The 23,527-nt window shown below is 52.1% G+C and overlaps 2 protein-coding genes across 3 annotated transcripts in view; one reads left to right on the top strand and one right to left on the bottom strand.

Annotated features, from left to right (window-relative positions):
* Window positions 1-23,527, top strand: part of CAPN8 (calpain 8) — a 63,142-nt gene that overhangs the window by 24,088 nt on the left and 15,527 nt on the right. Inside the window, exons 3-12 of the mRNA XM_014838739.3 lie at window positions 5,281-5,399; window positions 5,939-6,072; window positions 6,899-7,067; window positions 8,110-8,193; window positions 9,651-9,736; window positions 12,105-12,179; window positions 12,902-13,062; window positions 15,815-15,990; window positions 20,243-20,254; window positions 23,091-23,302. Coding sequence (XP_014694225.3) covers window positions 5,281-5,399; window positions 5,939-6,072; window positions 6,899-7,067; window positions 8,110-8,193; window positions 9,651-9,736; window positions 12,105-12,179; window positions 12,902-13,062; window positions 15,815-15,990; window positions 20,243-20,254; window positions 23,091-23,302 — 1,228 coding nt within the window. The remainder of the gene's footprint in view (window positions 1-5,280; window positions 5,400-5,938; window positions 6,073-6,898; window positions 7,068-8,109; window positions 8,194-9,650; window positions 9,737-12,104; window positions 12,180-12,901; window positions 13,063-15,814; window positions 15,991-20,242; window positions 20,255-23,090; window positions 23,303-23,527) is intronic.
* LOC123282210 (sporozoite surface protein 2-like) lies at window positions 16,060-23,095 on the bottom strand. 2 transcript variants are annotated; one of them, XM_070501597.1, is made up of 2 exons: window positions 18,184-23,095; window positions 16,060-18,128 (listed from the first exon to the last, which is right to left on the bottom strand). In XM_070501597.1, exons 1-2 carry the CDS (start codon window positions 18,900-18,902, stop codon window positions 17,819-17,821), a joined length of 1,029 nt encoding a protein of 342 aa, XP_070357698.1. In that variant the 5' UTR covers window positions 18,903-23,095; the 3' UTR covers window positions 16,060-17,818. The 2 variants fall into 2 exon arrangements, with proteins under 2 accessions (XP_070357698.1, XP_070357697.1); XM_070501596.1 differs by having other exon boundaries at window positions 16,061-18,110; window positions 18,148-23,095.

The raw sequence follows: 23,527 nt of genomic DNA, 5'->3' as shown, positions 1-23,527 counted from the left end.
TAGCGCCTGTGTACGAACCCTGCGAAGGATGCCTCAGCTGTAATCAAATCCTGAAGATGGATTTTTACAAAACGGGCACATATTAGCAGGGTCAGAGTCTTTGCATTACATTCAGCTGTGCAATCGGCAGAGCCCTGTGTGTTCTCCTCGACCGATCTCAGCCCACTGGGAGCCCCCATGGCCACGGACCGGACCGTGAGCAGGAGGGAAACGGAAATTAGCCAATTAAAAGTATTTCTGGGGGCTGGCCCTGTAGCTGAGTGGTTGAGTTCACGAGCTCCACTTTGGCGGCCCAGGATTTTGCTGGTTTGGATCCTGGGCACGGACATGGCATCAGGCCATGCTGAGGCAGCATCCCACATACTACAACTAGAAGGACCCACAACTGAAAATACACAACTATGTACTGGGGGGCTTTGGGGAGAAAAAGGAAAAATAAAATCTTTAAAAGTATTTCTGTCTCTGCCTGTTTCAGTTTCTCCTCTCTTTTGGATAAATGTTCCTCTTTCCATCACTCTATTTGGTGGTTTCTTGCTTCTTCATGGCCCCTCTCCAGGCTCCCCAAGATGGTGCCTGCATATGAGGAAGGCCGTATGTCCTCCACGAAGTGCGAGAAGGGCCGCTGGTCCTTGTGTACCTGGTGCTGTCCTCTGGGTCCTGGCTGGTCCCCTGGAGATGTGACTGGTGTATCGTGATGTCTGTTCTCTTGGTACCATCAGGGTCCAGTGGAGCTTCCCGGGCTGACTCAGGCCCGCCTGGGTGCATGCTGACACATCGCGTCTTCCAGCCAGTCCCTGAGCCACGTGGTCAACACAACCTCTGCAGTAGGGTTGACCTGCCTTTTCCTCCCTGCCCTTGGCTCAGTCATCATCTGTTGGCAGAGGGAGTGCTTGGGGGCGCTCTTTGCCATCTTCTCTCACCTTCTTTCTGCCTAAATACTCCGTGCTGCCATTTTTACTTTGCTCCCAGAGTCCCCAGTGGGAAGCAGGGCATGAATCCTCTCTGCTTTGGCTTCCTCTGCAATCTACCTGGGGTTGAACTCTTGTTGCCACTCCAGCCATTGTTCATCCTCGAGATGGGGGAGGAGACTGCAGGGCCTCCGATGTCTGACCTTTTCTCTTTCTTCCCCTCCTTTCTCCTTCTCCCTGTGGCCCAGAAGCGTCTTCACTTCCTCCCTTGATGTTTGGGAAATTCTGTTAAGTTGCAGCCTGCGTTTTTGTTACCTATGGCTTATAGTAACGCTAGGTGTTCAGACCTTCAAGTTTTGACTGTAATATGTGAATTTTTGAATTTAGAGGTATCTTTTTTAACAAAGGCTGACTCAGGATTATTATTTCTTGATGGACTTAAAAACTTTTTTTGACAGAGCAGAGCAACGACTTCGTTGTGATGGTTGGGGTCCATCTGATGTTTTCTGGAAGCCCTGAAGCCTACTGATGCAGTGGGTGGGGGGTTCAGGGGGATCGTTCTTTGAGTGAAATAAAAAAGATCGGCTTATTCTTTTAGTAAATATTGAACCCATTACATATATAACCTGAATAAGGAGTAGGAAGAACAAAGCTCAGGAGGTTTCCCAACTCCCCATGAGGTCAGTGACCCAGGACTCCCCACCCTAGCTCTCTGGTTGGCCAAACCTCTAACCCATGACCAGCCTTCGCTGGAGGTGGCTGGGGAGAAGGGACTTCTTCATTAAGATTATTTCCCAGTTTTTTTGTCCACCTTATTCACCACCAAACTTGGGTCCAAAAGCCTCTTGGCTGCTTTTAGAAGTTAAAACTTTGCTCAAAGATCAAAGCTGTGGGGGCCGGCCCGGTGGTGCAGGGGTTAAGTTCGCATGTGCTGCTTTGGTGGCCTGGGGTTCGCTGGTTCAGATCCCAGGCATGGACCTACACACTGCTTGTCAAGCCATGCTGTGGCAGCCGTCTCATGTATAAAGTAGAGGTAGAAGGGCACAGATGTTAGCTCAGGGCCAATCTTCCTCAGCAAAAAAAAAAAAAAAAAAAAAAAACAAAAACCGTGCATTGGCAGTGGATGTTAACTCAGGGCTAATCTTCCTCAAAAAAAAAATTTAAAAAAAAAATCAAAGCTGTGTCTCCACTGAGAAGAACCCAATGACTATGCCACAGCCTTCAAGGCAGTTCTCCAAAACAAGTTCCTGAAATGTTTTGAGCAACAGAATAAATGTCCATCCTCCCCAGAGAACTCTTTAAAGGGGAACACACTCATTTGGCTGTGTTCTTCAGAAAAAGCATCTTTGTCTTGACAATCCATTCACACCTTATAGAGTCACTGGCAGGAATCCAAAAGCTTGTGTACCCGCCACGTCTCCTCAGAACGCTGTGCGAGCCGGGTGGACCCTGTGAAATGTCAGGAGTGAGGCAGATGAAGAGAGAATTAAGCTCTCCTCCAGCTGGGCAGCCCCCTTTGATGTCAGCAACTGAGGGACATTTCATTCCTGTGCCTTGAATTGTAATGTCTCTGGAGTGTTCTAGGCGGACTGTTGGAAGGAGCTTGGGCTGGGAGCAAGAAGGTCCATTTCAGAAGAGGGGCCAGGCTGCACCCAGTCATGAGGGTCATGAGGCAGCTCTGACCCCGATGAGAGGCCACCTGCTTCATAGAGGGTTGCAGAGCAGTCTCCCCGTCCACTCGCCAGAGGCCTGTGTCTTGGGGACTGTCTTCCCTTGTCTCCCTCTGCCCCAGAGCTTCAGAGGCAAAGGCCCTGATGCTGGTGGAGGTGGAAGCTGTCAGGCTCAGTGCACGTCCTCGTGGGGCTCCACTTCCCACACGCCGGGGAGATTCAGGGGCCAACATGTGGAAGGCGCTCTTGGGGGTTTGCACAAGAACAAAATGTAATTCATTGATTCCTTCATTCCCTTGCTAATTTATTTTTATTTATCGAACTTTCATTGAGTCCCGACTATGTGTCAGCCACCAGCTGGGGATGCCCAGATGAAGGAACCCACATCTCTGCTCTGTAGGAAGAGATCAGAGAGGAGTGGGGAGAGAGACAGCTCCAGTGGCCCAGGAAGGTGCTGGTGGCTCTGAGGAGGGAGTGCATGGGCCGCCGAGGCAGGTCAGCCATTGGATCAGGAAAGCTTGGCCAAGTGGCTGATGCACAAATGGAGGTTTGAGTCCAAAGTGGGTGGTGACTACGATCTGAGGCAGCTTGTGTTCAGTGCACAGAGAAGTATAAATAAGGTCTTTGGGAAACACAAGGAAAATGAGGTGACTTGTGGCTGGAGGATAAGAGGCGGGGCCGAAGGCTTCGTGGAGAAGAGGAAAGATTCAACAGGTGGTGTTGCAAGCAGAGGGAACAAACGAGAAAAAGCGTGGCCATGGAAAAGACCAGGGCGTGGTTTGTGCACATCCAAGTTTGACTGGAGATTAGATTCAGGGTGGGAGTATCACGGGAGAAAGGCGGGGGAAGTGGGCAGAGTCATATTGTGAAGGATCTGGTTGCCTGTTTTTACTTCAGTCTTAAGCAACGGAGGGAGTTGGAGGTTTTTGCGTAGACATGACATGATCACAGGTGTTAGCAGGAAGGAGACAGGAGGGATGGGAGGAAACTGTGCTATTTTGTTCACTCTTTGGAAATTGCCTTTTAATGAGATATTGCCCCTCTTGAGTCTTCTGTAGTGAGAAGCAACAAACCCATGACTGCCCGTACGACTCTGCCTCCCCCGGCCGCCGGGTCTGGTCTCCCCTGGGAGCCCTGCTGCCATCAGGACGAGGGTGCTTGTCAGTGAAGTGGAGCCGGGTGAGAGAGGGAGGCGGGAAGCAGAGTTGCCTTCTGGATCAGAAAAGCCCCTCCAAAAGGAAATGTGTGTGTGAGAGACAGAGAGACAGAGAGAATGTGAGGTTGGGTGGGGAAAGCAAGAGGGAAAGGAATTAATTTAGGACCAAATCAGGAAGATCTTTGTTGACAGCGAAGGACAGACAGAGAAAAAGGCTTTCTAGGGTGACCTGGTGATGGAGCCGTGCCAAACAGATGACGGATCCTCAGAGGCGGGATCCTGGGCCACAGTTTACTCTCCTGAGTCTGAGAAAACCATGGGGCGTTCACTCCTGGACTATACATGCAGCTTCGGCCAGTGTTACAGGAAAGCAAAGCCAGACGAGGTCCTCAAAGCATCTCTAAATGATGGAAGGGGCTTCCATGGGAAGATACATTGAAGAGATGCAGATTTTTTTTAATGGAAAAAGTGAAGGTGAGATACACAGGCAGGATTTTGGATTCATTTGAACTGAACGAATGGGAGAAACTTGTCACCAAACCCTCGACTCCTGGAGGTGGGGCCCTGCAGTGAAACCGGACAGAGGCCGCTGTTGGGCCAGTGGGATGAAACATCCTCTCACACTATGAGAAGCGTGTTTAAAGACATGGAGATCTCAGAGACCGATGTAGGATAGGCATACACACAAGACGTGCTTACATCATGATGATAGATCCGCCACAGGATGTTGGGGTGAGCCAGAAGTGTCTGGCGCTTGTGCTTAATCTCGTGAAGTCCACACCCCAAGGGACAAAGATGCCTTCCAAGAAAGTGCCACTCACTGACCCGGTCTGGGAGGTCCTGACTTGCATAGAAAGGGGTTTTCTGTTTTCTTCTACATTTACTTGGCTCTGCAAAGACCAACACCAAGCCCTAGGAATTTTAACCTCTCTTGACTTTTATTTCTTCTGCCTCAAATTAAGATGATTTTATGCTCATCAATACCTCAAGAGTGTTAGAAGCGTTGAAACATCAAGGCTGTCATAGTGAGCTCTGAAACATAGAGGGGGAGTCCTTTAAACAGACATGTGGACCCAACTCTCCATCGTCCAAGGTCGTGCTGTGCAAGGAACACACCTGCACACACACTCACATGTGCACACACTCACACGCACACAGCCTGGGTTGGCCAAATAGCTTCAATGATTTCCCCCCACCAAATGTTTTTATCAGAGTTGCTAATAAGTGACCCAAGAGACTGGTTTTTGTTTCTTTTTTTCTTTCTTTCCATTTTCTACTCCACTAGTCGAGCGCTTAGGAGATGTGAAATGTTCAGCGTGCTGTGGGCGGTAGGGAGGAGAACCTCCAGTGATTGAGTACGTGGCTTCCAGTGAGGCGTCAGGAGCTGACAACTGCTCATGACCTTGGAGGAAGGGAGTCTGACTATCTGACTTAGACGGGAATGGTGTGACATGGCTCTGGATTGAACAGGACAGTGAGGGTCAGAGAGAGCAGGGACCCTGCAGGCCTGGCCTGACCAGTGTGTGTCCCCTGTGCCATGGTGCAGGTGACTGCTGGCTTCTGGCGGCCATTGCCTCCCTCACCTTGAATGAAGAGCTGCTTTACCGGGTGGTCCCCAGGGACCAGAATTTCCAGAAGAACTACGCAGGAATCTTTCATTTTCAGGTACTGGACATTGCTTGGGGCCCTTGACGCTGCTTTCCGTGCTCTCGGGTCCCGCCCCAGATCTAGTGTGTCAGAAACTCTGGGGGTGGGGCCCGGGAGCCTCTGTTTTCACAAGCCCTCCAGGTGGTTCTAAGGCACACTTGAACCTGAGAACCACTGATTTAACATATCCATCCAATCATCCACACGTCCATCCCCCTCCTGTCTCCCCCAGGCCACGTGGCCTTGAGGAAAGCACTTTGGAGTGAGGCTCAGGAGATGCGAGTCTGAGTAACCCCCTGTTGCCACTGCATGATGCTGGGCAAGTTTTCTTACCCACAAACTCAGACCCTGGATTGACGTTTCCTGCTTTCTCTGGCATCTCCTATGTGCATGGATAAGTAAGACACAGGTCCTGCCCTTAAGGAGCTTGGAGCTCATTAAAGGTCCAAAGCTTGACCGCTGATGAGCACTGAGGCGCTTTCTGAGGTCCACCGAAGAAACTCACTCTGCCCATCAGCTTATCCCTATGAGCAGCGGCTGTGTTTTCCCACCCCCAGTTCTGGCAGTATGGAGAGTGGGTGGAGGTGGTCGTCGATGACAGGCTGCCCACCAGGAATGGGAAGCTGCTTTTCCTGCACTCGGAGGAAGGCAATGAATTCTGGAGTGCGCTGCTGGAGAAAGCCTACGCCAAGTAAGTGGGGCAGTGGGGAGCCAGGAGACTCCACAGTCTCCCTGGAGGGCCCCCCCAAACTCAAAGTGTCGGGTCCAAGTCTTTCCCAGCACCTGGACCCCCATGTACTGTATCCCTCAGTAACTCAGAGAAACAGAAATTTGGGCTAAGAGTTTAAAATCCCAGCTCTGTCTCACGTGAATCTGTGCATCAGGGGCACGCCCCTTAGCTTTCTCCTCTTTCAAAACCCAAGGTCAGTTCTTAGGTCAATGTGAATCTTTAAAAGAATGAAGAAGAAGAAGAAGAAGAAGAAAACAAATACTTAGATACCAGACTCAACAAGGTCTCCACCCTTTGCTCAGGAGTCATTCTCCTTCTCGCTGGCATTCCATGTTCAAAGCCTTCTTTTGGGTTCTTTTAATTAGTTGCATTTAGTGGTACCCTTTTCTGCAACCCCAGCTCCTTTCCAGCCCTATTCCCAAAGCAGGCCCCAGGGGATGCCTCTCAGCCTCGAGGGAGGGTCCCCCCATCCCTACCCACGCCCCAGAAACCCAAGGAGCCAGGGGCAGTTCTGGAAATGTTCCACTTCGCTGCTTTTTCTAGGAGTGGGTGGCCCAGTGAGAGGTGGTCTGAGATTCGTTCCTGGCACAGTGCTGAGCTGGCCACTTGAGATGGTGGCCTAAGCACTTTCCTGGCCCATGTAAAATTGGCAAAATCAGCGAAGGACCCTCCTTTACCTTCCAGACCATGCCCTGTCCTAGCACCGCCCTGGCCCCCACATCACGTGGTCCCCTCGTGGGGTTGCTCATGGCTGTGGATAATGCATGCTTGCTTTCTTTTCCAACAGACTCAATGGTTCTTATGAGGCTCTTGCTGGAGGGTCCACAGTGGAGGGGTTTGAGGATTTCACCGGTGGCATCTCTGAGTTTTATGATCTGAGGAAGCCGCCGGCCAGTCTGTATCATATCATCCGGAAGGCGCTCCGTTCCAGCTCTCTGCTGGCCTGCTCCATTGATGTGAGACACAATGGCTTCTCTTGGCTCCCCTCCCCAAGTATGGCAGGGAAGGGACTGGACGTGGGTGAGAGGCCTGGAAAGGCTTTGGGCCAGAGCAGAGTCTGGGACTTTCTGGGCAAGTCCAGTGACATATTAATCCCCAGCACGTGGGAACTGGTTAAGATCTAATTAGTGGGGAGGAACCGAGGCTGGTCTCATGGTAGGAGCCCCAATGCCCCTAATTGTTAGAGCCCCTTTAGTTCTGTGGGAATCGCCCTGAGAATGTAGCTTGATCCCTGGGTCCTGGGCCCTGCCTTTGTCGCCTCCTTTTTGCCAAGTAATCTTGGGATTTTTGAAAACAAATATGATGACTGATAATACTTGATGGAGTTCAAGATCGCTGAAGGAAGGGAAGAGGTTCTGAACCAGGGTCGTGCCCTCTCTCTCATGGAGGGTTGGCTGTATGGTGTGCCAAGGTGGTGTGGAGACCAGAGCCTGGAGGCCACCAGCCCTGTGGTCTCTTGTCACCTGCCACTCCACCCACCCTTCCTTCCTCTCTTTCTCTTACCTGGTGATCTCAGACGTGTGAATGACATGTGTCAATGGACATCCCAGCAGGATATGTGTGGTTTTGGTGGAGAAGTGATATGGGGGTGTGGAGGGTGGGCTGTGATGAGGAAGGATGATTGGGAAGCCCTCTCAGTGAAAACGTGGAGAACCAGGACTTGTCCTGAACATTCGTCATGGATAATTAGTCTTCTTCAGGCAGCATGGGGTTGCTCTTGGAGAATTCACGACTTCCCAGTTTCCTGGGGCATTTTAAGGGCTGGTAAGCCATATTCCAGTCTTGGCAGCCACGCAGCGCCCTGCCTGGAACCGCAGCCCTAATTAAAGAGGGCTGAATGGAGAGGGCTCTGCTTACCTGAGCTTCATGGTTGCCCCTGCACCTCCGGCCGCACACTGGGGCCCGGTGGCTGTGTAGTCTGTCTTTGGAAAACATTGTAGGACCGGCCTCAACCAGATCAGAGTCAGCCACGCTGAGTGGACTTTATTCTCAACCCAGGTCTCCAGTGCAGCTGAAATGGAAGCCATCACCCGCCAGAAGCTGGTGAAGGGTCACGCATACTCTGTCACCGGAGTCGAAGAGGTAGAATCATGGGGGCGGGGAGGGCAGTGTGCAATGATGGTACCATAAGTCCAGAGCATCCCTGAGAGGATGAGAGAGGGGATCAGCCCCAGAGCTTCCCAGCCCCGCTGAGGCATGGTCTCCCTGGTTGCACAGAGCCCTGACCACATGTGTGCCCTTAGCTCTGGCTCATGACAAGGGCCCTTCTGACGCTCACCCACTCGGAGATGGATCACGTGCCGTCTCTGAACTACAGCTCTATGGGTTTTAACGAAGTGTAGGCTGTCCTCGGGGATGTGGCCAGGAAGAGGAAGACGGTTCTGGAGGAAAGTTGTAGAAATTGTGAGTTAGATTCTACACTCATTCCAAGAAGTACGTTTGTGCAGGTAAAGCAGTGGAAACCATAGGATCCCCAAAGAGAAAAAAGGCAGTGGTACCCGCGCCTGCTTTCGGGGTGCGGTATAATGACGGAAGGAATGCAGGTAGTCCCCACTCTGCTTCCAAAAAGAATTTGAGGCGGCTTCCAAGGAAAAGTATAGACACAATGAGACCATCCCAATCTGGGCGTAGACTATTCTAGGCTAAAGACAGTGCAACAATCGAGAAATTCATTTTGCTTTGGGTTTCCCAATGGCCGAGGCCCAAAGGGAAATGCAATGGGTGTCTCAGCTCTTGCTATTTATTAAAATGGCATGCATGCATTTTACATGTGTTTGTGTTTTACAAATATGCTCTTGAATGAAGTCAATTCCCAAATCCAAATGGAGCATGTATGTGTAAGCATTGGGCTAGGGCCTGACGGAAGATACAAAGGAAAGTAAGACACAGCAGACTTCACGGTTGCTCTTGTCTGTGGGTGTATGCAGGTGCAAGTGTGGGGCTCACAGTGAGCATTCAGTAAACAGTCGGGGGGGAAGGAGGTATAGACGGGCTCTGGGGACAGGCTGCCTGGGGGGGGTGGGTCTGTCCTCCATCTACCATTTACTAGCTAGGTAACATTGGGTAACTTAGCCTCTCTGAGATTCGGTCTCAGATTTTTGAGCTGTAAAATGAAGGTAATAACACTACCCAGCTCACAGGATTGTCGTGAGGTTCAAATGAGGCATTTGAAATGCTTCGCGCCGTGCTAGTCTGTAATACATACTCAATAAATATGAACTGCTGTGTTATTAATATTTGTTTGGGTGGCATTTATTATTATTAGGTCTCGTATATTAAGAACTGAGTCAACCATAAAACCGAAACACAAGTTAAAGCAGACATAAGCTTGTTTTTGTGCCAGACTCACTATTTATTCAACCAAATTGTGAAAAATAGAGCAGCTGGCCGAAGCCTGAAAACATGTGTTAAGAGAAAATGAGAGCATGGTTGTTTAGGGACCTTTGAAAGATCAAATGCCAATCCTGTTGGGTGCAGACGTGAATGTGGGGCAGCGGGATGCAGCAACTCAGTTGCTTTTTTGTGCGTGGCCTTTGCAGGTGGATTTCCAGGGCCATCCGGAGAAGCTGATCCGACTCAGGAATCCGTGGGGAGAAGTGGAGTGGACGGGAGCCTGGAGTGATGAGTAGGTCCTTTCCCCTCCCCTGGTCCTCACTGCCCCCTGAGGAAAGGCATCAGCAAACCCACAATAATCATGAGACGGAGGGTAGAGTGAGTTCGGCAGCGGTTTCTGTCTACAAATTAAGCAGCTTGTTCAGAAAACAGTATAAGATGGTTCCAGGCTGGGAGAAGCAAAACAAAAACCACTTAGCTGTCATCTTTGATTCTGGATCTGGGCTCTGGCATTTGCAGAAATGGCAGCTTGGTCGAGTTTTGTTCAGGGCTGGAGGCTTTGCCTGTTTTCTGCCTATCACCTGTGGCTATCCAAAGGTGAGATCCATCACTCACCGTCGGATTCTTTCCATTCCACGAACCCTGGTCACTCTGACAAAGGCCAGACCCCTCAGCAAGAGGAAACCGTGCTTAGAAAGCAGAGCTTGACCCTAGGAGCTGCTGGCCACAGCCGGCAGTGACGGATGGGAGAGGCGCTCGCTCTCCCTGGGAGCTCATTACGGGCGGGTATCCATCTTTTCTGACAAAGTCATTAACGCCCTGAGAGGCTTTCCTTGGGCGGCCTCTCTGCTGGGGGGAGGAAGTCGGTCAGAGATGGTGACTTGACACCGAGGCCTCCTGCGGCGTCCCAGGACAGCCGTGCCTTGGAATCGATGTCACTGTGGTACGGGAGGATGGAGAAAGCATGGAGCGGTTTCCGTTCTACTTGGCATTGCTGGCAGGGGGAGGCAGGCTGGCTCTGGGAAAGGAATTAGAATTTGCTGGTGTCATTGGTGAAGAGCCGTCAGAAATGGGAGTGGTTATAATAACCCCCCTCCTGATATGTTCTTAAATCTCGAGTGTGCCCCCACATCCTGTCCATACTCTGTGAGGCCACTGGGGCGTTTGAAGGGAACTTTATTACATTTAATCACACATCATTACTGCTCATAACTGCCACACTTCCCTTCAGGTTGGTGTCAAGAGGAAACATGTGTCCCTAGGACCACAGATTGGCCTTCTGTATTGAAGATTTTTTTATTCCATTGCCTAAGATTGAGCAAAATGCAAAACCCCGGTTTCCAACTGCCCCAAAACAATGTCACTCTAAATGAAACTGAAACCCTGAGTTTTGGCCATTTTAACCAACAGCTGTTTATCAAGCTGCCCAAAGGGTTTCTCTGACTTCCTCTCCTTTTCTTGATGTCGCTCAGGCTCCAGCAGGCTGGGACAGGTCTAAGGGTGGGAGGTGGTGACTGGTGAGGACCGTATGCTCCATCATCTTGAGATGCAGCCTGGGGTATATATGCACTGACTGTTGGGGGAGAAGGGGGCTTCATCTCTGAGGGACCATCCCTAGGCTCAGCCCAATGTCTACTTAAATTAAACAAATGTTTTTTAGTTCCAAAATACCAACTGGGAGATTTAGGTGAGATCTAGAATTCTCCAACGTGTCCCCTAATCTTTGTTTACAACAAGCGCATTCTGAGATTTGGTGCTGATCCAATGGATGTTTCAGTGAATGGAAGAGGCCCTGGGAGCTTCGCTGCCTGCTCCCTCGGGGCTCTTGGAGGCCAGCTGCGAGGGAGAGGCTGGCCTTGGGGTGCCTGGCTTTTCTGCAGAGAAGGGAAGGTATCTATGTTCTGCTGAGAGTATTCAGGGAGAGAGTTTTTATTTTAAGTTGGATCTTGATATTGCTCACTTATTTAGACATTGCATAGATATTTCAGGAAAACCTAACTTTGTAAAGGTCAGGTAGCTGGAGATGGCATTTGAACAGAGCATGTCGGTATTGCCACCAAAAGGCCACCAGCAGGAGGCCTCATCGGGCAAACATTCCTTCAGGGGAATTGCCATAAAACTGGGCCTGACTGTCATTCTTTAGGCTCAGGAAGTGGACCATGTCCCTGCCCAGAGGTGGTCAGACTCTCTCCAATGTCTTCACCCCAGCCTGATAGATAAGCCTAGATGACAACTCGCTGACTGATCCTGGTGTGCGTGCCTTTCTGCAACAGCATCCTCGCCTCTCCTCTCTTGGGCTTCCCCATTCCTGTGGTCAGGGGCCTGGGAGGCTTAATCAGAAATGTAAAACTTGCTTGGAGAGTGAAATTAGAGCAAAGCTGCGGAGCAACGTTTCTGCTGCATGTCTGGGATCATCTTGCCAGTGCCCATGGAGTCCATGTCCCCGGCCTGCGTCCTCTCCCCAGACTGTGTGCTCCCCACCTACTGTGTGTTTTGCCTTTTCTTTCCACGTGGCTGGGGTTTTTTTGGCATTCCATTTCTGGCCCTTTGAGGGAAGTTTAGCCGCAGTAAACAGCTCACACTGCAGCAAATCCTTCAGAAATGACCACCTCTGCTTCCTTTTTAAAAATAATTATAATTTTATTATTCTTTTTCCCCAGTGCACCAGAGTGGAGCTACATAGATCCCAGGCAGAAGGAAAAGCTGGACAAGAAAGCTGAGGATGGAGAATTTTGGTGAGAGAGTTGCTTCCTGGAGAGCTGCCCCCTTAGTTACGGGTCACTTCCAGTTCTGACAGGGGGCAGCGCATCTCTGTGTATTCCAGGAATTCAACATGGCGCCTGGCCAGGGGGGCTGTCATTCTTCTCCCCCTTTTCACCCTAGTATAATTCTACCTCTCCTCCAGTGTGTCTAAAGCATTGAAACCACAATATCTGGGCCCTCAACGTGCATTAGCAATCAACCTGTCTTCCTAAGTTTCCATATCTTTCCAATGAAACAAAGCCTTTACTTCTGTCTCTTTAAGAGTTATCTTGCCATCGAAATAGGATAACCTCCTTCGTGGGTGGGCTAAGGACGAAATAAGGACATTTCCTGAATGTGTCACTGCTGAGGGGACATCTCTATGCTGGACGTCAGTCAGAACTGAATAGGAGAAGAGCTCTTGTAGGCTTAGCTGTAACCAAGCTGGAGGCAGGGGCTGTGTTCGGATTGCCTGCTGGAGCCTCCTCCACTGTACGGTCCGTCTCTGTGCTTGGTTGGTTAGCTGTGTGATGGAGGCTCTCTCATAACAACGGAGAAGCTAGCAACAGTGAGCAATTCTTGCAGTAGTCCCTGCGTGCTTGTGTCAGTGCGCTGAAGTGGCCTCTGCTTCTTCCCGGGCCCAGGAGACCTGCCTTCCGTCACCTTTCCAGCCTGACTTTCTTGACCCAGAGCCCTCTGCTCCCTCTGCCTCCAGGATGTCTTTTGCGGATTTCTTGAGGCAGTTCTCTCGCCTGGAGATCTGCAACCTGTCCCCGGACTCCCTGAGCAGCGAGGAGGTGCACAGATGGAACCTGGTCCTGTTCAATGGCCGCTGGACGCGGGGCTCCACCGCGGGGGGCTGCCAGAACTACCCAGGTGAGGCGAAGGTCTGCCTGGGCCCCATCTCCTTCTGGCTTGTCCTCCTCGAGCTGGGTGTTCCTCTCTGGACATGCCTTTGCACTCTGTTCTCTGGCTCCTGGGCACCCCTTGGAGGCCCAGCTCCACCCTGGGGCTTGGAGGCCAGGGCAGCATGGGTGGGCGGTGGCTCTGCAGCCCCTCACCTGAGGCCTGATCTCAGGTAGCACCATTCTTCAGCTTCTGTGTGTTCGGACTGTCCCTGCTTCACCCACCTGCCCCCTGCCCCCCAAGGACGTGCTTCTTTGTACTAACCATGCTCTTGGCCCCCAGCGCCAAGATCTCCTGTTCTTCTCTTGGGCTTCCGCCGCCTGACCCAGCTGGCTAACGCCCATCCCACTGAGCTCTGGGTCGGAGCGGCTAGTGGTGTGCTAGAGGGACATAGGTGTGACGTCTGTTCTTTCGGGGGGCTTCATCCACCAGAGCAGCAATTTTGCTTTGCGTCTGTGGCTGTCGGAGGTGGAGGGACCTGACTGTGTGGGTCGGGGATGACCACACACAGGGCATGCGAGTGGCACTCCCTGCTCTCATGGGAGTCATTGGCGCTCCACCCCTGAGGGTTAGTCTGGTACAAGCCGTTGCCTCTGCGCTAATCTGGGCCCTCATTTACGAAAGGTGGGGAGCCTGTCCCGGCTCACGGGAGATCACTAATATGTACACATACAGGCTCCTCCTAGGTCGAATCAGCTGAGGCAGCTCCTGAGGAAGAAACTGAAAAACGACCCCACATCTCTAAGGAGAAATGAAGGAAAGCAAAACCCGCTCTCTCCACTTCCCACGCCCCCAGACCCTGCGCTCCCCCGTCTGAGGATCTGACATGACGTGCTGATGAACTTAGACTGTAAGCGCAGGGCAGGCCAGCTTCCTTCTCAGGACCGAGCTCCTCGCGGGCTGTGCTCTGTGCTGTGCAAGCAGCATTATATACAGTCCCACACTGGTGCAGGCTTGATCTTGACCAGGCCTCCCCTCCTTCATCCCCCTCCCACCCAGAGCTCCCATTTCTGGTGGCAGGGATGCGTGCAGAGCAGAGAGGAAGGGGGAGGAGGGGCACCCTTTCCTGCCCCCGTTGCTCAGCTTAACAGCTGTGGGCCCCTGGGAGGATCCTTTCCTTCTTCTGAGCTTCACCTTTCCAATCCTCAAAGTGGAATGATAATACCCACCTTCGCAAGCGCCTTGTAAACTGGGTAGCGTTATACAAATGGGAGGTGTTATTTTTATGGCCCATTCTCTTCGTCTAGTTCTGTTAAGGAGTAAACAAAAAACGTAGGGATTGCAGTAATGTTGCATGTGGGAGAAATTAAAATACGCTCACCATTAGCAAGCTCTTAGAAAATGCCTAGGAAATTTGCATGGATCATTCTGGGAGCTCAGAACTGTGGGGATGCCTAAGGTATCTGTACACACGGAATCGCTCTCCCATCTGTGCCGCCACTAGCTGTCGCAGAGGGATGGATGGTTCCCGCCCTTTGGTAATGATGTAAGTATAGACGATTCCAGAATCATCTCTGACTCCTCTGGAATGTACAGATATTTGGTTTTAAAATCAACCCACTTGTGCCCTAAATAAAAAATCTGGAAGTGGGAGATTCTGGGAAGGTGGAATTGAATAAGTAATATTTTTGCGAAGAAAATAGAATAATCAGTGTCTCTTGGTCACCTGTGAATGCCTTGTGTTTTCATCAAGTTGGACCCTGGCTTGGAGGATGTCAGAACTCCCCTCCACCCCCAAGTCCTTTCTTCCCCCAGGGCACATCATTATTGAAATTGTTGAGGTCCTAGCGTGGAGATGCCCCTCATGTCCGGCTTCTCCAATTATGCTCTGCTGCTTGACTCGGTCATAGAATTGCTGTGTGCCCTTGGGTGACCCATTTGACCTCTCTATGCCTTGGCTTATGTAGTCACTATTTTGAGAGATTTTAAAAAAATTCATCTTTGAAACTAGCAGTCTTTTGCAATATCCATAGGTGGTGTGGCGGGCATGCTTCTTAATTGCCAATTATTATTCCTCATGCATTATTAAATGACTTACACTTGAAGGGAGTGTGTCTCATCAGTGGGCTGCAATGCCAAAGCCATCAAGTGAGGCCCTTGGGCTGATGGACAGAGGATGAGCCATGAGGGCAGCTTCAGGCTGTGATCTGAAGAGGGGGCCCTCTGAGGGAGGACACATACCCCTCAGATGGGGGTTTCTGGGGAGCAAGAGTGGTGGTCTCTATAGCCTGTCAGCAGAAGCCTCCTACGTAGCCAGCCTCCTCTGGACTTGGTCCTCATCTGTCCCCATGCCTTTTACCCAGAGATCTCCTTCCTCCAGGAGGTAGGTTTGTCTTCACGGGCCAGGAGCTGAGAACAAGGAGATGTCAACCATCTCCCCAGAAAGACTTGGAGGTTCCTTCCCAGGGGGCAGGGTAGCCCTGGGACCATGGCACCTTGACTGTTCCCTGTCAAGCGTGTCCGGGCCCCTGGTTGGTCAAATGGACGAGTGCAGAGTTCCCCAAAGCCATGGGTTGCGCTGCTGGTGTGTGGGTGGGGTAGGGAGATGGGAGGGAATGCCTGCCCACCTCGCAAAGAAAACCCACCGAGGGCCTGCTTACTGGGCTCAATTTGGCCAGAGTTTTCTTTCACTGGGATGATCAAAGATCTTCCCTTCATTTTTATTCTCGCCCATCTCCTTACCCCGCACGGGGGGCACCTCCATCTCCCGGGTGACTTCCAGCCACGTACTGGACCAACCCCCAGTTCAAAATCCATTTGGATGAGGTGGACGACCACCAGGAGGAGAGCGAGGGTGAACCCTGCTGCACGGTGCTGCTGGGTCTGATGCAGAAGAATCGCAGGAGACAGAAGAGGATGGGACAGGGCATGCTCAGCATTGGCTACGCGGTCTACAAGGTACTCCCGAGCTGGGATCATCCTTTACCACATACCTGGCGTCTTTGGTGGGAATATTTTGACGAGTAATTGGAGTGCATCTTTCCTATTGCTTGAATATTCCTAATCAAGCATTGTCCTTGCTCCCCTATACGCCTCTCCCAGTGGCCTTACTGAGGCCTGAATTCCACAATTAGAGATTCATTCTTATGGCTTAAGTCTCTGCTGTTAACCTTGAGACATGTAATTCACTAAACTTTGCCTGTCATTGAGGGCTAAGTGACATTAGACTCACATTAGTGTATCTTAGACTCTTTCCAGGTATAGGCTTCTCAGGGGCCAGGAGCCAAGAACATAGGGGCAGAAGACACTTGGGATGACAGAAGGAGTATGAGGGCATCACGGAGTGGGAGAAGGGAGGCTGGACATGGGAACCAAAGACAAACACTCTGTTTCTTCCTGGGCATCTTAGAGACACTTGTTGGGACACACAAGGGATGAGCTGGGGTGACAGAAGCTACATGGCCATTTTCAGTTCTGGTGTCTCTGGAATGGGAGTCACAGCTGGCTCTCCTCTCAGGCTGCAGTACCTGGCTCAGCACGCCAGTTTGCACGGGTGACTACCCCTCCATGGCTGTCTCAGCCTCACAGATATGTTAAAGCAAGACCTTCAGGTCTCGACAAGCCTAGCCAGGAGCAAATTGACATCCACTTTTTCATACAGACAAAGACTCCTTGTAACAAATTCCGGAGGGATTCACGGTGGTTGTTTTTATACCATTTTGTTAAAACTGAATTTCTTGGGAAAAATACAATTCTAATCAGGAGGACCAAGAGCTGGCTGGAGGCCCAATGTCTCAGTATAAATGACCGCATGAAAAGGAAGCATTGTAATGAGAACCAGTAAGGAAAGTGCAATTGTCCAGTTCGTACCTCCCAGCCCCTTTCTTTCTCCTGTTCTGGACCCTCGGGCTTTAGAGTTTAGGGTGCGGTCTGTGTGTGTATTTTATATTGGAGGAATGGGAATTAGAAATAATTGCTGCTTGATGGCAGGAGAAAAGAATGTCCAGTAAATAAGCTCCAATCGTACTCCAGCTTAGCCCTTCCATCCGCACCTAGAATGTAAACAGCAGCCAACTAGATTCTTTGCTTGTAGGGATAAAAGTCTGAGAAGGCACTTCCCGTACGCAGGTGCCTTCAACGTGCGTTAGTGAGCATAGCAGATGCTCTGTGCTGGGTGCTGGGAGGAAAGCTGGGAGACAGAGGAAAAGCACATGGTTACTACCCTCCAGGTGCTCACCTTCTGGGGGGAGTCAGACACACTCCCCTAACTGCGGGGCAGGTCAGATCCACTGTGATGGAGACCAGCGCGGGCCCGAGGTCTCCTCAGGAAGGGACGGCTTCACGGAGGAGGAGACTTCTGATCAAAGCTTCAAAAGATGAGCCGGATTTCAAAGGTGGAGAAGGGAGAACATTCCAGCCAGAGGGGGCACTACGTGCTTCTTGATGGCTGGAAAGTAAGTGATGGTTTTGGAGAATGGGTTGTAGGCAGGCATGGCTGAGGGTGGGCTCCTCAGGGACTGGCCGCCAGTTCTTCATTGCCAGCCCCGCCTTAGATAGCCAGGTCAGCACAGCATTCCTGCAAGGGGACGTGAGCTAACACACTGCGATAGCTTGGCTGGCGTGGCGTTGGCTCTCGTAAATAACATCTACAGCATGTCGATTTTTCAGACATCAAATTATAGCTGCTTATAAAATAACCCCCTGTGTGTGATCTGTGGGCCTTCTTCTCATGGCCAGAGGCGTATAATTCAGAGCATGACAACTGGGGAAGCAAGCAGTTTTAAAGTTAGATTGAGGGGGATATAGGGTTATAGGGAGTACCTGGGGTTATAGGGAGTACCTGGGATTTTAGGGGTACTGGGGCTGTAGGGGGTTCCTGGGGTTGTAGGAGTACCTGAGATTGTAGGGAGTGCCTGGGGTTGTAGGGGTACCTGGGGCTGTAGGGGGTTCCTGGGGGTGTAGAAGTACCTGGGGTTGTAAGAGTACCCTGTGGTTGTAGGGGTACCTGGGATTGTAGGAGTACCTGGGGTTGTAGGGAGTACCTGGGATTGTAGGAGTGCCTGGGATGGTAGGAGTACCTGGGATTGTAGGAGTACCTGGGGTTGTAGGGAGTACCTGGGATTGTAGGAGTGCCTGGGATGGTAGGAGTACCTGGGATTGTAGGAGTACCTGGGGTTGTAGGAGTACCTGGGATGGTAGGAGTACCTGGGATTGTAGGAGTACCTGGGGTTGTAGGAGTACCTGGGATGGTAGGAGTACCTGGGATTGTAGGAGTACCTGGGGTTGTAGGAGTACCTGGGATGGTAGGAGTACCTGGGATTGTAGGAGTGCCTGGGGTTGTAGGAGTACCTGGGATGGTAGGAGTACCTGGGATTGTAGGAGTGCCTGGGGTTGTAGGAGTACCTGGGATTGTAGGAGTACCTGGGGTTGTAGGAGTACCTGGGATGGTAGGAGTACCTGGGATTGTAGGAGTGCCTGGGGTTGTAGGAGTACCTGGGATGGTAGGAGTACCTGGGATTGTAGGAGTGCCTGGGATTGTAGGAGTACCTGGGATGGTAGGAGTACCTGGGATTGTAGGAGTGCCTGGGGTTGTAGGAGTACCTGGGTGTGTGGGGTGTACCTGTCTCTGTAGGGGCCTGGGGTGGTAGGGGGATGTAGGGATTGTAGGGGTACCATCCTCTGACCCCTGTACCCGCTCCTCTGGCTTTCTGTGTCTGCACACTGGAGTCTGGTTTGAGGTTGGAAGTCTGACACTGAGAAGCAGCCAGAAGCCCGGAAGGCTGAGCCCTGCTTGTCTGGCCTCGTCTCTCTCCCCTGTTATCTTCCTGCAGTGACAACAGACTCATGCCAGGCAGGCCTGTCATTTGCATTCAGGACCCTGCATTTCAAAGCGACTGTCTCTTTCCATCCATCAGTGGGCAAGGGCCAAGGCTTGCTCTCCTGCCTTCTGCTCCGGATTTGTGCCACCCAGAGGCCCGCCGGACTGGCTGGGTTCCTGCCTGCTGCCTCCTGCCAGGCTGGATTCAGAGCATATTGCCGGCGGCACTGGGCGTGTTGGGTGGAAAGCGGCCAAGGAGGTTCAGAGAGTCCCTGCCGAGGGGTGAAGGCTTTAGGCGGGAGCAGAGAGGAAGATACCACGAGGACCTCTGCTCTCCCAGACACCCAGGGCATCTGCATGGGGCATTTTGGTTTTAAACTCAAAATTGGAGGAGCGACAGTGACCCTGAACTTTTCTGCCTCTGCCGCCAGTTACTAATAGGGGCACCAGAGTGACGATGCCAGCTGATCCATATTTTCCTAATTTTTGTTTCCAGAGTTGCAGGCAGTTGCCCGTGGACCCAAGCCACCAACAATGCCCTTCCTGTCCTTCCGGTCAAGAGCGTGTGTGGCAGGGGTGAAGTGGGGAAAGGACCCAAGGGGGTTGAACCTCCGTTCTCCCTGGGCATGGGAGGGCTCCACTCTGCGGCTGAGAGCTCATCTGTGTGAGGCAGCATTCCCAGTTGCAAATAATAGAGTCTCTCTCTCCCTCGACTAGTGAAAAAGGAACTGACCAGCTCATGCAACCAAACCAAGGGACAGGAGGGCTCCATGGGACAAGGGACTTGCATGCTGGCAGGACCCTTTCTGTCCACATCTCCTCTCTGCTGTCAGTGCCGTTCTCCGGTCCAGCGTTCTTCACAGTATCCCTAATAGCACAGCACAAAAGAAGGGGTCCCCTTCCCTTAGTTCCAATACAAAAATCCTAGAGAAGTCTCTGATGGACTCAGCTTGCGTCATGTGCCTGTTCCAGGGCTGGTCACTGTAGCCAAGGGCAGGGTGGATAATGGCTCAGGTTGAGCGAGAGCCCCGTTCTGGGCATGCCCTTGATCTGGAGGCCAGGTCTGAAGGTCTGTAAGACGCTAGCTCTCATTTAAACCCCAGTTATTACTCCCGAAGAATTTGGGATCCTGGTACATTATACAACTAGAAAACAAAGAGGTAGAACCTTTTTTTTTCATTCGGATATCTGGGGCTCAGTAGTCTACAGATGGCCTTAAACTTCATCAACGACTTTCCAGTTTTAGAAATGATGACTAGTCTCTCACTTTAGCACAGATGTCCTCCCCAGTGGCCCCAGCAGCCTGTCTGCAAGATGTGGGGAGGGACACAAAGGCACGATGGAGGGACCTCAGCAGTCTCAGGTGACCTGTTCTCTTCTTCTCTCCTGTAGGTCCCCAAAGAGGTACGTGAGTGCTGACAGACATGTCCTTCCTTTGGTAAGAAATAGTGTGGCTGCCTGCACGGACGGGCACACAGCAGCATCTGCTTCCTCGGGTGGAAGCCGGTCCTCCCACAGACAGATTCCCCCATGGTCTGGTGAGCTGGTAACCCTGAGAGTTGGTAAGGACAATCCTGAGTCCCACCTGCCAGGCCCCCGTGGAAAGGGCATAGTGGTGACCTTTGCCCCCGTGAACCTGGTGGTCTGATTAGAACAAGATGATGGTAGCACACCTTAGCTCCTATTTATCTAGCCGACAGAAATAAATGCCCTGATCTCTGATAAGAAAAGAAAACACCACGTTTATCTTTTCGGCTCCCTGCTGTTCCTGCTTTTCCTTGACGATTTACACCTGGGTGAGAGAGACATACCATCATCGTCATACCAGCATCTGGGGTTTCCTGCTGCTGTCCCAGGCCTCACCCATCAGCTGTTCCATCTACCTCGACCCTTTGAAGGAGGAGCCTCAGGCAGCGCTCCTGGGGAAGGGACTGGTGTGGCTTGTGTGACAGCGCATCCTTGATGGCAGCCAGCACAAAGTCAGGCCCCATTCCTCCTGGCCCAGTGAGCCTCTCCTTAGCTGCATCTGGTGATACCGGGGGAGCTTTTAAAAATCTCCATGCCCAGGTTGCACCCCAGACCAATTATAGCCGGATCCCTCCGGTATTGCAATGTGCAGCCGAGGTCAGGAACCACTGTGGTATCAGGGCTCCCCCAACTGGAATGAGTTGCACTAATTACTGAGAGGTGTTTTACCCTGATGTGGTCTTACCCCCACTCTCCCAGGGTCTCAGGCTCAGCCAGCTATGTAGCATGTGCCAATAAGGCCAGGTTCACAGGCTCCAGCCCATGTCTTGTTTCAAGGCTGCAGGCTACTGGTCCACCTGCCTGTTGGCTCACAAATGCATGTCGTTGATTACGGAGGTAACAGATCAGGGAGTACAGATGATTTAGAGCACACGCTCTTCATACTTGGAAATAATTACATCCAAACCTGAGTCAAGTCTGGTCAATGGTGGTTCCCATCAGAAATGGCCCGTTTAAAGGAGAGAAAGATCATACGCGCACACGATGGAACTTCTCCCAACACGCTGGCTACCGGGTCCCTCAATGTGTCACCGTGGATCCTGTGCTCTGCAAGTGCCAGTGGGTCTCCAACCAACGGTTCTCAAACCACTGTCTCAGAATCTCCTGGGGGGCTTGTTAAAGCACAGATGGCTGGGCCCCACCCCCAGAGCTCCCGATTACGTAGGTCTGGCGTGAGGCCTGAGAATCTGCAATTCTAACAAGCTCCCCACGGATGCTTCTGCTCATCCTGGGCCCGCACTTTGAGGACCACCCTCAGTGAAACCTGCTTGACCCTCATCCTGTCGCTCCCAGCTGAGCCACGCCAAGGGAAGGGGTGAGGGCTGGGGGCTGGTGGCACATGCCTGTTTGGAGTCCTGGTAGGACCGAAGGGACTCAGCCCTTGCTTCAGTGTCCTCCAGTTCCCGCTCTGGCCTCCCAAACAGGGCTTCTCTAATCTGTCCCACCCCAGGGTTCTTACTAGAACTCAGTTTGCCCCTTTCCCAGCCCAACCCCACCAAAGTTGGCTTCCCCACCTCACCTCCCACATCCTTTCTCCTGCTGGTTCCATTTCTTCCCCTTGCTGTCATCAGGGATGGCAAGAATGATGTTTAGCCCCCTAGCCCTTCGTCCATGCCCATGGCCTGCTGGCCATGCCCCAGCATTCTCCTGCCAAGAGTGTAAACATTTTTAGGGGGAATCCCAAGGGCTGTGGCTGCCCTGGTACCCAGGTCAGCCAGGGCTGGCTGGGGCTGGCTGGGGCATCCCTGTGGGGTCCTCACCAGGCCGGTGCAGGCAGGTGGCCCTGCTTTCCTCCCCTACTTAGCAGACCTGTGATCCAAAGAGGGTCTGGTGACCATGAATGGACACTGGCCACTCTAGGGTGGGCATTCCAGCTCCGAGTCACACAGAAGTCACAGCCCTTACAGCTTATCAGCACCTGCCCCCTGTCACAGGCATCCTGATGGAGATTGGTCATAAAGATCCAGCACCAGGAGAGGCTTAATTAGGCAGTAATGACACTGACACCTGTGTTTTCGAAGCCCTCTGCAATCGCTAATTAGCATGTGTCATACACCCACAGCCTCCCCTTCTCTCCAACAAAAGGATGGGTCATGGGGAGCATCCTCCCCTCCTGGGGAGAGCCACGGCCCTGAGGGAGGCCTGGCCGTGGCCGCCCACTCTGTCTGCCTCCTTAAGAGCTGCCACCTTGGCCTCCCAGCCTGATCGCCCTGGTCACCTTGCAGAGCAGTTTTCCCAGAGAGGCCAACGTGAGTGGGCCCTTCTGGCTGCTTTGGATGAGGACCAGGGTTTCAGCTCGCTTTTCCAGCCACAGGCCTGTATTGGGATGCTCAGTGCTACACCCCCAGGTACAGCCGCAGAATAAGAGTCTGTTGGATTCAATGAGTGGGCGATTCATGAGGACAAATATCCAGAGAGAAGCTGAGCACACACCAGAGACCCTGCTGTTCAACCCTTCATTTAGCCGGGAAGAGGGCAAGGAGTCTGGCCAAGGTTGCATTGTCAAGGTCATTGCCACAAACAGGGCCTGGCACCCGGAAGGTGCTCTAAATACACTTGATGATTGACACGTGGTGACAGAACCCAAGGCCTCCTCATTCTTAGTCCAGTGTTAAAAATCAACAATTCCTAAATCAGCACAATAAAACCAAACTCTTTGGCCCCCACCTTCCAGGATTTCAGGAGAAATTGACCCGATTGTTGCTTTGTGCAGCTGGAGTGTCACACCGATGTGCACCTGGGCCGGGACTTCTTCCTGGGCCACCAGCCCTCAGCGCGCTCCAGCACCTACGTCAACCTGCGGGAGGTCTCCAGCCGGGTCCGGCTGCCCCCGGGGGAGTACCTGGTGGTGCCATCCACCTTCGAGCCCTTCAAGGACGGCGACTTCTGCCTGAGGGTGTTCTCAGAGAAGAAAGCCAGAGCCCTGTGCGTGTCCTTTCCCTCCGTGCTGGTGGTGGGGGCAGTGGTCTGAGTGCCCAGGACTGTGGCCTGACACAGGTCAGGACCCCGTCTCTGGATGTGAACCAACCTGGCTCCCAGCCGATGCCTCCCAGAGGACGTTTGTAAAACACCACAGGTCCCCAGGGTCCTCGCTGGGTGTCCCCCTCCTGCCCCCTCCACTTTGGTCTATAGGACACTGGGGAGTTTTCT

Source organism: Equus asinus, chromosome 30, assembly GCF_041296235.1.
Source record: "Equus asinus isolate D_3611 breed Donkey chromosome 30, EquAss-T2T_v2, whole genome shotgun sequence".
Classification (NCBI taxonomy): Eukaryota; Metazoa; Chordata; class Mammalia; order Perissodactyla; family Equidae; genus Equus; species Equus asinus.
The sequence above is the reverse complement of the archived record's forward strand: the minus strand, read 5'-3'. Positions and strand labels throughout refer to the sequence as shown.